This window comes from Heterocephalus glaber, unplaced genomic scaffold, assembly GCF_053883595.1.
Source record: "Heterocephalus glaber isolate CG9 unplaced genomic scaffold, H.glaber_assembly_v1.0 deba00001428, whole genome shotgun sequence".
NCBI classification, from domain to species: domain Eukaryota; kingdom Metazoa; phylum Chordata; class Mammalia; order Rodentia; family Bathyergidae; genus Heterocephalus; species Heterocephalus glaber.
Window position 1 is genome coordinate 21,725,382 of NW_028258293.1, and position 13,309 is coordinate 21,738,690.

Below are 13,309 nucleotides of genomic sequence, written 5' to 3' on the forward strand. Positions count from 1 at the left end.
CTCAGTACCTTGGTCTGGTGGTCTGGTGTCCTCTGCGTCTTTGTAGTGTGGAACCAGGTGGCTGCCTGTCTGCAGCGGGGTGATTCGGCGTCTTCCACGTGACTCAGGACCTCGGTAGGACGTGCACAGACCTGCCTGTCTGCAGCGGCAACCTCTTATGATGGACACCTGCATGGTCCAATACGGTAGCCAACAAGCCACAAAGGGCTATTGAGTCATTGACTGACTTGTGCAACACATTTTGCAGTGATGCTATTTTGGATATATTGGTTAAAATTTAAAAAAATTATTTAAGTCAATCTCACCTGTTTATTTTTACTTTTTAAAATATAGCTACAAAAATTTTATATTACATATGAGGTATTATATTTCAATTGGACAATATTGCTGTGCATCTTAATACAAATTTGACATTTCTCATCCGCTGTTATCTTTCCTACCATTTCCTTTGGTCTTGTAGTTTAAATATTCTCTTTATTTTCATTTTTAGGAGGCGTCAGGTGGAAAATAAAGCTAAATGCATGTGGTGAGCGGTGGTGGCCCGTGGGAACAGAAAAGAAGGGTAACTGCCAGGTGTTTAGGCGGCAGAATACACAGGACTCGGTGACAGATGAACATGGGAGTTTGTATTTACTATAAAAGGGAGGGGGAGTTAAGGACACGGGTAATCTCTAGGGAGCAGCAGGTCACCTCCCAACCGCAGAGGTGCAGGCAGAGATTTCCAGCACACCTTGTCCCTCGCGCGACACCGTCCGCGCAGCCCGGTTAGGTCGCTAGCGGGCGCCGGGGCCGTGGTTGCGGTTCCGGTTCCGGTTCCAGCTGCGGTCGGAGTGGGCACCTGCGGCGGCGAGGTGCCGCGGTGAGCAGTCATGGCTTACTCCACTGTGCAGAGGGTGGCCCTCGCCTCGGGGCTCGTCCTGGCGTTGTCCCTGCTGCTGCCCAAAGCCTTCCTGTCCCGCTGGAAGCAGCCGCCGCCGCCGTCGGCGCTCGAAGGTAAGAGGATGCCGGGAGAATGTTGCTCACGGAGGCTGACGTCCGAGTCTCCGGCCTCCGCCAGACCCGCTGGACAGGGCGGGCGAGCGGGCGGCGACCCACTGCACCTGCCCGGGTCCCTCCGCGGGGCTCCCACAGGATTTGCTAGGAACGCGTGCACGTGTGGGCAGCTTCTCGGTGGCCTCGCACACCCGTTTGCTAGCAGCCGCTTCCATTTCACCTCAAAACGCTCGTCACCATCCGTTCACCTGAGTCAGAAGGGGTCTTCCTCTTTAGAGTTTCATGGCTTTTTGTCGTGTTCTGTGTGAAATAAAGTCCGTTGAACTGGTATTATTCACCTTAATTCCGCAAGCGTGTGTGTGTGTGTGTGTGTGTGTGTGTGTGTGTGTCACGCGCGTGCGCACCCTTCAAAATGTAACTTGGAGATTTTAGTAACCTAAATAAGTTTCAAATTTCTAAGGTAAAGATGAACAAAACACGAACAAAACACTACATTCCCCCTGCCTAAATATTTATCTGTTAATCTTTTGTAATTGACATGATTGTGAAATTTTAAAATCCATCCTTTCCACTGCATTCAGGGTTGGTTTTTTTTTTACAGAATCAGTGCCAAGGTATGGATGCTGAAGGCTGGGGGAAGGGACCAGAACAATTCTCCGTAGGCCATGAAGTTATGCTGGTCACTTTCTTCTGTAAATTATCCCCTGAACATCTGTGAGACATGATTTCAGTCTCTGAACACTTCCTCTTAATGTTCAACCTGTTGATTGCTGGACAGGTCCTTTTGAACTGCAATTCTCTTCCCTCTTGTGCATGTTAGCAGTAGTTGCATCCTAAGTTACAAATACTATCAATGTAACCTATCAAGGTCTAGTGGTGATGGGCAGTTTGGAGCTGATAAAACTTATGCTTTTAAGACTGTCTGGAAGAGGCTTCTTAAATAGAATTTGATTAATTTTATGCTTGTAAGACTAGAAGAGACTTCTAAAATACCTTTGCATATTTGATCTTTTTCTTTCTTTTATTTTTAATTTTTTTAAAATTTTTTAATTTTTTGGTACCAGGGATCGAACTCAGGACCTTGTGCTTTTGAGGCAGGCGGTGGAACCACTGAGGTAAATCCCCAGCCCTCTTTTTTTTGGTCTTATTGCAAAATCCAAAAAGTTTTTGCTCACTGCCTAATAACATTATTTGCCTTGAAGAACAGTAAATTCATGATGATCCTGAGCAGTGAAAATTCTTCTAAAGCAGTTTTTTTATTGAGTTGAAGTCCCATTGTGAACTATCTTGTACAAGTACAGTTGAATGGGAATAGGAGAATGTCTTCTGAATGTTATAGAGGGTATAGAGTGGAAATCAGACATGGCTCCCACCCTTGAGAACCCAAATGCTAGTACTGTATTCAGTGTTCTCTACTTAGGATATTGGCACTGTTCTTTACTTTTGAAGTGCTCTTCCCTCAGCTTCCTTCTCATTTAAGTTTCTGCTCACATGTAACCTCATTACTTTTCTTGATAACCTCAACTAAAATAACTCTGCCTATTGTTTGTGATTCCATCGTGTTTTATTTTCCTCATTACAGGTGTCATAAATGAAATAAAATTTTCTTATTTGTTTACTTCCATGTGCACGTGTGTGTGTGTGTGTGTGTGTGTGTGTCTCCACCTTCCAGAATAGAAGCTTCACAAGGGCAAAGGCTTTGCCTTCCCTGTTTTACTGCCAGCACCCAGCATATAGTAGGCAGTCAACATACTTGTAAATGAACAAATTTGAGATTATGAAGCTACTAGTATTGTAAATTTTCTTTTTATATTACAAGTTACTGAAGTAGTATACCCTAGGCAAGAAACTACCTTGAATGGTATAGTCCAGCAGCTGAAGTTTGCTAAATGAAATCCCTACTCTAGCACGTGAAAAGCCATGAATCCTAACCATTTTGGGGGTATGTAGACACTGATAAAAACTATATATTTTCTCTCTAGAAAAATGTGCATACCATTTATACAACCCAAAATCTGAATAGTAATTCAGAGAAATCAAGAACCCAGAAATCTCTGCTTCAAAGAAAGCAACAGCTTCAATTACTTGAAAATTCTTAAAATTTATGTCATTACACTTTCATTTTTGCCCATTGGGGTATGTTAAACAAGCATAGTCCCCTTTCCACATGACAACTTTTAAGATAGTCTTGACAAATAATTATGTTGTACCCTATCATGTATGTGGTGTACACACCATGTACAGACTGCATTCCAAGAAAAATGAACCAGATTCCTGTCTTGAGGAACCCACAGTTTAGTAGAAGAAAATAGATATGTCAATAGGTAAGTGCAAAAGATTATCAGTTGTAGGTGTTGAGGTGTATATGGGAACAGCAGAGACACATGCAGTGGTCAGTTTTATTGGTACATGCCAAAGGCCTCATAAAAGAGAAAGGTGTTTTTGTTTTGTAACAGCTTTCTTGGGATCTAATTCTCACACTACAGTTTGTGTATTTAAAATGTATGAGTCAATGGTTTCTAGCCATCACCACAATCAATTTTAGAACAGTTAATCATCTCCCAAAGATCCTCTACATTTTAGCCAGCATCCTCCAACTTTTAAATCCCCAGCCTTAGACAACCACAGATTTACTTTCTGCCTTTATAGATTTGCCTTTGCTCTTTTTTGACTAGTTTATTTAACCTAGCATAATAAGTTCAGTGTTCATCCATATTATAGCATGTATCAGCACTTCATTCTTTTTATGGCTGAATAATATTCCGTTGTGCAGATATACCACATTTTATTTACCCATTCATCAGGTAGACATTTGTTTTGTCTTTTAGTTACACTATTGTAAATAATCTGTTAATGTTTGCTTATAAATTTATATGAATTTGTACTGTCATTCCTCTTGGATGTGTTCATTTGGAAAATGTAAGCATTTCAGGGTGACTGAAACTAAGAGGGGGATTTCTGGATTACATGGTGACTGCTTGCTTAACTTTTGGAGGAACTGCCATATATTTTCCAAAGCAGCTTCCTCATTTCACATTCCCACAAGCAACATATGAAGGTTCCTATTTCTCAACATCTTACCAACTGTTGGGACCCAGATTGACCTGTCTGCATCCATCTTGGGTCATAACTGCTATCGTTGTCCCTGAGTAACCATGGTACACTCTCCCCAGTAGTTTCTAGGCATACTATAAATAAACAGAACCAATAGAGTAGTGGCTGGAACTTTCTAAAGAGATCCTGACGCCATCAGCATCAGAATATGCCTAGTGTCTTTGATACTGTCTTGAGATAAACCAAGTACATTCCAGCTTGGATGGAGTCACTTTTATCCTGACCACTTATAAGCCCCATCCATCTGACCCAAATTGTGAGGATTCATGGTCTTGCTGCTGCCCTTGACCACCCTTCTGATACTAAGTTCCAAATAAACAGCACTGTGTTCAATCATGGTTCTGTCTGCCTCTTCTTCCATTTCATAGAACCTTGCAGCTGGTTTTCTTATACCGGGGACAGATTTTTCCAGGAAAACATTCATTATCTGTCTTTTTTATTATAGCCATCCTAATGAGTATAAAATGGTGTGTCATTATCATTTTATTTGTATTTCCCTGATGACTAATGACCATGAGAAGTAAATGTTTTGAATGAATTCAGGACATTGAGGCAGCCATGACAGTGCAACTAAAGACATTCATGAACTGCTTAGAAAGTGGCAAGAATGGTGGGATAAGTGTGTTCAAAGTTAGGGGCAATATTTTGAGGGAGATTAATGGCAGTGTGTTTTACTGAAATGTATTTTTTTAAAAGTAGTCACTGTACTTTTCAGTCACACATTGTATTTGCTTTTTGTATATCTTTGGAAAGGCATCTCTGGAAATCTTTTTTGTCCATTTAAAAATTGGATCACTTGTCTTTTTATTGTTTAGTTTTATTGATTCTTTATATTTTTAGACACTAGTCTTTTTTTTGACGTACAGTAATTTGGAGTTTTTCTCCCACTCAGTGGATTACTTTTTCTTTCTTGAAGGTGTCCTTTGAAGAAGAAACTTTTAAATTTTCATGAAGTGTAATGTGTCCATTTTTTTTCTTTTGTTGCTTCTGCCTTTAGTGTTGCATATAAGACAAATCATCGTCAAATCCAAGGTCATGAAGAGTTATGCCTGTTTTTTCAAGTTTTACAGTGTATGCTCCTGCATTTAAGTTTTGGAGCCTTTTAATTTTTGTGTATGATGTCAGGTAAGGGTCCATCTTTGTGATGAATGTACTCATACAGCTGTCCTAGTGCCATTTATTGAAAAGACTATTCTTTTTCTGTTCAGTTGTTTTGGAACCATTGTCAAAAGTCAGTTGACTGTAAATGTGACAGTTTATATCTGGACTCTCAATTCTATTCCATTAATCTATATACTTATCCTTGTACCGGTACCATACTGTCTTTTTGTTGCTATTGTAAATTCAGTTTTAAATTTTGTTTTCAAATTATTCTTTGCGAGTGTATAGAAGTATTAATAATTAATTGTATATTGATATTTTATTCTGCCATTTTGCTGAACTTGTTTACTAGCTTTTCAATCATGATCCTGTTATCAACAAATAGAGACAGTTTTGTTTCCTTCTCTCCAATCTACATGCCTTTTGTCTCTTTTTCTTCCTTAACTGCCCGAGCTAGAGCCTCCAGTACAATGTTGAATTGAAGTGGTAAGAGCAAACATCTTGGCTTGTTTGATCTTAAGAGGTAAACTTTCTTTCCATTAAGCATAATGTTATGGCAAGAACTGCTCTTTATGTAGCTGTTCTTTATCAGGTTGAGAAAGTTCCTTTCTATTTGTAGTTTGAGTGTTTTTAGTTTGAATGGGGTACTGAATTTTACACTTGATCTTAGCCAAAAGGCCGAGGAGCGATGGGGTACTGAATTTTCTTGAATGCCTTTTTCTGTGTCTGTTCAGATGATCATGTGTTTTTATCCTTTGTTGATATAGCATATTACATTCTGTTGATAATGGCATATTAATATGACATACAGTATTTTTTTTTACCAATTTAATTGATTGGGTTTTAGATGTTAAGCCAACTTAGCATTCTTTGGTTAAGCTGAAGAGGTGATTCTAAAGTGTGTGAGTGAGTGTGTGTGTGTGTGTGTGTGTGTGTGTGTCTTTTAATCATCTAAATGAATAAAGACCATTCAGGCAGAAGAAAAACAGCAAGCAGACAAACAAAACAGGGCCTTAAAATAGCTACAGAGTTAGAAAGCTGAGACCAGAGAAATTGACCAAGGCCAAATTGTTAAAGTTTTTTCCTGACAAGTTAAGTGTTTGGATTTTGTCCTAAAGGCATAGGAGGCCATCATAAATTATGTGTAGGAAAGATTCAATTCAGTTTTAGATGTCTTTAGAAAGAACATCTTAGCAGTAGGGTAGGGGCTTCTTTTGAATATTTCTTCAGGGAAAAGCTGGTTGTAGCAGTCCAGATGTGACATCCTGAGCACCTCTAAGTCAGTTCTCTTGGACTCATCAGTTAGTATGCTCATTTGTTCAAGAAAATTCAGCTTGAATTGTCTTAAGATAGAAAGGGGTTTTATTGTCTTGCATAAATGAAAAGACTGTGTTAGAACTACCTTCCAGTGTGGTTTGATCCAGAGATTCAGTTTTATCAGGACTTCAGCTCCACTTTCTATCCCTTGCACTTCTGGGTTTCTTCTCAAGTTGGCTCTGTCCTCTGGCTGCTCTCTTAGGGTAGCAGCAGTGGTTTCAACAGTTCCAGACATTACCTCCTCACATTCTATTGTTCACCCAAAGAGGGTCTCTTTCGTTTAAATCCTTCTTTTTTCTCACCCTATTCTACTCCCACCCCTGATTTTTCCAGCAAACATCTCCACTTACTTACAGTGCTGTGGGGTAGAAAAGATATGCTGATTAACTCACTCTGGAGTTGAGTGAGTGGTTCCCAAAGGAGAATATGGGTTCTGGAGTATGGAGTGCTGTCAACATTGGGTGGGAGAGAAGAAAATAATTTTGAGAGACATTTTAAAATAGGAGTGAAAGGTGAGGAAGGGGGGGAACATGAGTAGGTGGTGATATCTTTTACCAAAACAGGAAGGGAGGAAAAGTGGATTAAAGAGGAAAGACTCTGAGTTCAGGAATTTGAAGACTAGTTTTAGGTCCCTGTCTAGTAAACATCTTTTAGGTCTTTCATTTATTCCTCATATGACAGTTGCAAGTAGCAACTAAAGGTTAAAAAGTTCTGCTCTCTTACAAGAAGTTTTTAGAACTGCAAATAACAGCAAGTATAAGACAGCTCATAAAATAGCCATCTATTGTTCCTCTTTATGCCCCTTTTTAAAAATCTACTTAGTGCTACCTGGAGATTGCTTTAGATTTTGGGTATTTTACTTGCTTTTAAATGTTGTCTTAGAAACTGCTCATCTAGGTTTTATCCATTTTGTGCTGTTCACTTGATATTTTGAAACCAAATACAGGACTCTGTAGTCCTGTATTTATAGTCCTTGCAAACGTAAGGACCCGAGTTCGATCCTTGGTACCAAACACGCACACACGCGCGCACACACACACATACAAGCAAACTTCTTATCAAATTACATTTTCAAACATAAACAAATGTAGAAGAATAGTAAAATGAATCCATAGCACCTTGCTTCATCCTTGATTATGATCAGTGCGTCTTTTTGATAGATCATTCAGATTATTTTTAAAAATGTTTCGGTTACCTAAAATTGCATTTCAGGTGACACTAGTCTATTCATACAAGGGAAAAGTAAAGACATATTCATTAGAAATGTCAACATTTTAACTGGTTATTTTCTGGATTGGAATTATGGGTGGTTATTAGTTTTTACATGGTCCTATGCTACAGTTTTTTATAGGTATGAATTTTTTATAATCAGAAAAAATACATATTATCTCTTTCATCCCACATCTATGCCATTTCGAAAATGGAAGAATCGCTTTTAGAATCTAATGAAGAGCTACAACATGCTCATTTCTGCATAAGTTTGTAGAGTCCCCCACCCTGTTTCTACTTTCTGCAATCTGGAATGATAATTATCTCCATTTTTTTTTAAGACTTCTCTTTCTACCAATATAATTTCCTAAAAAAATTTTTTTTTTACTTCAGTAACCTTATTTGTAAAGTTTCTTAGTTCTCATGGTAGAAGTCATTTCATATATAAAGTTGAACTTATCCTCCTTGGAATTGTCCTTTTCCCATAGGATTGTTAATCCTCTAACACTTATTCCAAAATTTATCCCTATTGATAGAGAATATAGAAGCAAAACAAAAGCTAAGAAGTTCTGCACTCTCAGCATTAGGTAGGTTGGCTTTTTGCTCACTAAAAATACCCCTTTTGCTATTGCTGACCTTTTTGTAAAACTTAATTTATTTTTAACTTTGGCTTCCTTGTGTAACTTTTCCCAGTCTTGCCACTCTTTTATGTTGATTGATTAGGGGTTGTTTCGTTGTTGTTGTTGTTCATCTTTTCTTTTCTTTTCTTTTTTAACCAAGAGCCTTGTGTATGTTAGGGAAGCACTCTACCACTGAGCTCCAGTCCCAGCCCTCTTTATTTTTATTTTGAAACAGGATCTTGCTGTGTTGCTGAGGCTGGCCTGGAACTTACATCCTGCCTCAGTATCCAGAGTAGCTGGAATTACAGGCACACACTACCACACCAGGCATTTTCTGTCCTTTTATAAGAGTATCTGTACATCTGGTTTTCTCCTGTCTTTTCTGTGCACTTGAGATTCTGGAATGCCTAATCAGAAATGGTTTTTAAGAGTTTTCTCCTTAGCGGACATGCTATGGAATTGTGTGTTTTCAGACTTCTTAACTCTGCCTCCCTAGAGCTGTACTATGCAACTCCTACTTTGTTGCTACAAACTAAGATGGCATGGTGTGATTCTCCTAAAGTCCTTTCACCAACTAATTTCTTCTTTGGCCAGGGTAGCAGTTCCTCTGCTTACCCTCTGTACCTGTTACCACTTGTGTAAAAATGTCAGCACACTAGGTTAAGAACTTGTCACTTTCTCCACTTTTAGCTGAATGACACTTTAAATAGGTGCCAAAGTTTAGTCTTCCAAGATGACATTATGCTGCTGTATGTTAGAATTGACTTCATGAGATCCTGCCCACCACCTGCACTGGGCTGGGAGCCTGTGCCCATTGTCACATATCTGGGTATCTCCTGCTGACCCTGTTTGCCTGTGTTTTCCAGTGAACACTTCACATTGAATTCTTACAGATAGAGTTCCTGGGGCTGGGTATTTAGCTCAGTGGTTCTGCCACCTGCCCTACAAGCACAAGGACCTGAGTTGGATCCGCAGTACCAAAAAAAAAAAAAAAGAAATAGAGTTCCTTACCAGCTCTTTCCCGTTGGCCTTGTTCCCCTGGAATAGCTCAGATTTTTGTCATTTTTCTCATCAATTGAGTATTTCTCACTGAGTCTTGATTTCTTAAAATACATACACATATGTGTATATATATATATATATATATATATATGTTCGACATACACATAAGTAATTCTTTGTTATCTTAAAATTAGCTCCTTATATGTTGGGCATATAAGTGCCTAAGAACAAATATGTTAACATTTATTGTGAAACATCAAGTGTCTGTTCTGAAGGAGTGTCCAAAAGAGAGAGATGAGGAAATTGTCTTGATTTTAGAGGATCATTTTCCTGTTTATGTTTATGGAAATTAACAGAAAATAATGGAGTCAATTTGAGAACTGGGACAGTTGTGTAAATTAGGTATTTTTTTAGGTTCAGAAGCCTATGGGTTAACGGGTGTGCAGCACTTTGATCAGTCATCTTTAGTGCCATTTTTGCATCTTGAAATTGCAAAATTGAAAACTGGCACAATAATGAAGTTTGTTGGTTTTTTTTTTTTTAACTTATTTTTCGCACTGCAGGTTACTGGGCTAGATCTTGAGATTCCAATAAAGGTCAGCAGACATAGTATAATTCATCCAGTCCAGTTCAACAAAGAGTAAAGCATGCAAGACCCAGAGCATGTCCCATGGGGAACCCAAACATAATTAAAACACTAGACCTTTATTGGAGAACTTTGTTGTTTGTTTTGTCCTCCAGCCAGAGACCACCAGGAACGCACTTGTAGTTGAACAAATTGGGTTATTACTTGTTGCAGCAAGAAAGAATGCACACCATTGGGAATCATGGGGAATCTCAGTAAAACAGTGTTAGGAAAGTCCATAGGATTTGGTCTTGTTAAGTGATTTTGACGAAGCTTGGGGCATTGCTCTGAATTAAATATCAGGAAGTGGGCCAAATTCTTTGACTGGGTATCTTAATAGAGTTTGTCTAAGTGAGGGAGAACTAGGAAAAGGCTAGTTCCAGAGCTATAATTAACAGAGAAACATCATTCACTCATATAATCCAGCACTGGGGGATTTCTGCCATTTTGTGGCTTGGTTAGTGTTCTTGTTTTGTCTATATTCAGAGTAATTACAAGGTGATTTTATTTTGTCTTTATCCATCACAGTCACAAGAATGGCACTGTCTGATGTTGTTTGGAAATTGCTGGTATATAGCAAGGGAATACCACAACCTAATTGTGTATGCCAAGCCACCTCATATCAGTACCAACAGCCAGTTGATAGTACCAGGTCAGCCTTTGGAAGTCAGAGACTCCTTTACTTGATTTCAGATATGGTTTATAGGTTTCAATCAGCACCAGATAGAAATGGTACATAATAGAAGGTGTTACCTGTTTGTTTCCCAGTCCATTCAAGTAAAGGGTATAAGACATATAAGTACAACTCCAGACTAAGGCCAAGTGGAATAATTGCAATTGAAGAGGTTCAAGAAGTGTGTTTTAAGGGCATGACAGTGGCATGAGGAAATGCTTCGAATGGTGGGGCCAGTATTTGCTCTTGAATGGGCTGGATTTAGATATGTGGAGTTGCAGAGAGAAGCAAGGCCACTGGAGAATAAGAGTATAAGCTTAGGCTTAGGGGTGAGAAGGCACAAGCAAGTTTAGAGCATGGTGAGAAGTTTAGTTTGGATCAGTGGTATGAAATGGTAAAGCAGTGTAAAAGGTACTTTGGGGTTAGATTATGGGATTCATTTGTTTAGGAATTCAGTTTATAGGGAGGGAAAACCATAGTTTGTTAAATATCTACTCTGTGTTCTTGGTGCTTTGTAAATATGTTCTTACTTAATTCGCAATCCTTGTAACAACTGTGAAAAATAGTCTACCCATTTTACAGATTGTTGGAGGCATAGCCAGGACTTTAACCAATAGCTAAAAAGATGGCATTCATTTTACTTCCCTCTGCTGCCCCCATTCTGCTGTATCACAGCCTTTTGCCCTTGGTGGAAATTGTTAAAAGCCTTTGATCAGAGAAGTGACATGGCCAGTTAGAATTATGCTTTGGGAAGATTACTCTGGTAATAAATCAGTGCTAGGAAATGTGCATGGAGTACATGAACTAGGCCCTGTGTAAGCAACTTAGACACATTATCTCTTTTAGTAATACAGTACATTGGATAAATTGTTTGTGGGGAGGTTGATAAAAAATGGAAAAAGAAAGATCTGGTTAAATTAGCAGAAAACATCAAAGTGATGGACAGCAAATTCAGTTAGGTAGAAGGGGAATGTGAGGAGATAGGACCCTTGGAAGACAGTGGTGAAAAAGAAGCAGGCAGAGCTAGTGTCCTGGCTGCCACCTTAAGTAAAGTTAAGTATGCCCTATATGATTTTGTCAGTGTTTAGGGAGAAGCTTCTATATCTTAAGGAACCGACCCATTAAGACCTTTCTTGAACTGTGGTAATCAGAAATATAAACATCTCCAGTTCTTTGTTGATTTATTTGCTCCATTAAGACCTTTCTTGAACTGCAGTAATCAGAAATATAAACACATCCAGTTCTTTATTGATTTATTTGGCCTAGGAATGAAATGCTGCAGATGACTTAATGTTGCTTTCAGAAAGCTCTTTTGTTAACAGTGCCAGAGTGATTTTGTTTTTAGCAAGGAGTGGTTATTAACAAAGGAAAGTGGAGTTTTAGTTTGTAAAGTCCATTAAGTTTTTGGTCAAGCTTAAATGATGTACTAAATAAAATATTAATTAATAAGACATAAATGTTGGTATAGCTTTCAATAAACAGGATTTAGTCAAATTCTATTTTATAGACTACTTAAATACTTATAGAGGTAATCACACAGCTATTTCTACATTGAAAAACGTGCAGATTTTAATATTCTAGTGTCTTTGGGCTGGGGATTTAGCACAGTGGTGCTGCTGCCTGCCTCGTAAGAGCAAGGTCCCGAGTTCGATCCCTGGTACCAAAAAAATTCTAGTGTCTTTATTTTTTAATCTGTTTTTTAAAAGCCAATTTTAGAAAGACCCACAAATCCTGTCCAGAATATACCTATAAGTAAAGGCTGGGGATATAGCTCAGGAGATGTAGCTCAGTGGTGCTGCATCTGCCTGTCAAGGGCAAGGTCCTGAATTTGATCCCCGGTTCTGAAAAAAATAAAAAATAGCTATAAGTAAAACATTTCTAAAAGTGAATAATTGAAAATAATTTAGCTGGGTGTGGTGGCACATGCCTGTAATCCCAGCACTCAGGAGGCTGAGGCAGGAGGATCACCGTGTATTCGAGGCCAGCCTGGGCCACATAGTGAGTTTGAGGCCAGCCTGAACTACATAGCAAGACCCTGTCTCAAGAAAGAAGGGCCGGGGATTTAGCTCAGTGGTTCTGCCACCTGCCCCACAAGTGCAAGGACCCGAGTTTGATCCCCGGTACCAAAAAAAAAGACAATCAAAAAAGAAAGAAAATGAAAATAATTTAAATGTATATCAGCTGGAGGATGAGGGGTCCCATGAAAACTATCTTAATCCATTTTCAGTGTTCTGACCCCAGCCTACTGTCTTACGTATACTTTTGGTTACAGATTGCAGAGGATGTAGGTTTCAAATCTCTGAGAATAAATCTACAAAGAAATAAAACAGGATGAAAACAGGTTTTGGAAGGTGAGAATGTGTTTCATTTTTAGGTTCAAGATACTAGACATACAAAAGACAATTACTCTAATTGGGGTGAGAGATAAAAGAGCATGGGGGGAAAATCAGAACTAAAATTATACATTTTGGAAATTATAATGGTGTCTTAGTTACTTTCTCATTGGTGAGACAAAATACCCAACACCCAAAGGTAAAAGAGGAAAGGTTTGTTTTGGCTCACAGTTTGTAGAGGTTTCTGTCCATATTTGGCTGGCTCCAAAGCAGAGTGGCATGGCAGAGGTATCACACACAAAAAAAACAGTCCATGGGGTGG

General features: G+C 38.8%; 1 protein-coding gene across 4 annotated transcripts in view; it reads left to right on the plus strand.

Moving 5' to 3' along the window:
• The first annotated feature begins 785 nt into the window (after window positions 1-785).
• The window catches only part of Ric3 (RIC3 acetylcholine receptor chaperone), a 44,895-nt gene continuing 32,371 nt past the window's right edge, over window positions 786-13,309 (plus strand). For 2 of the 4 annotated variants that reach the window (XM_021263746.2, XM_004851376.3), the window contains exon 1: window positions 786-993. In XM_021263746.2, the coding sequence (XP_021119405.1) occupies window positions 870-993 (124 nt within the window). In that variant the 5' untranslated portion in view covers window positions 786-869. Of the gene's footprint in view, window positions 994-2,057; window positions 2,109-12,926; window positions 13,006-13,309 lie in introns of all 4 variants that reach the window. The other 2 variants (XM_021263747.2, XM_087211757.1) reach the window with 2 other exon arrangements.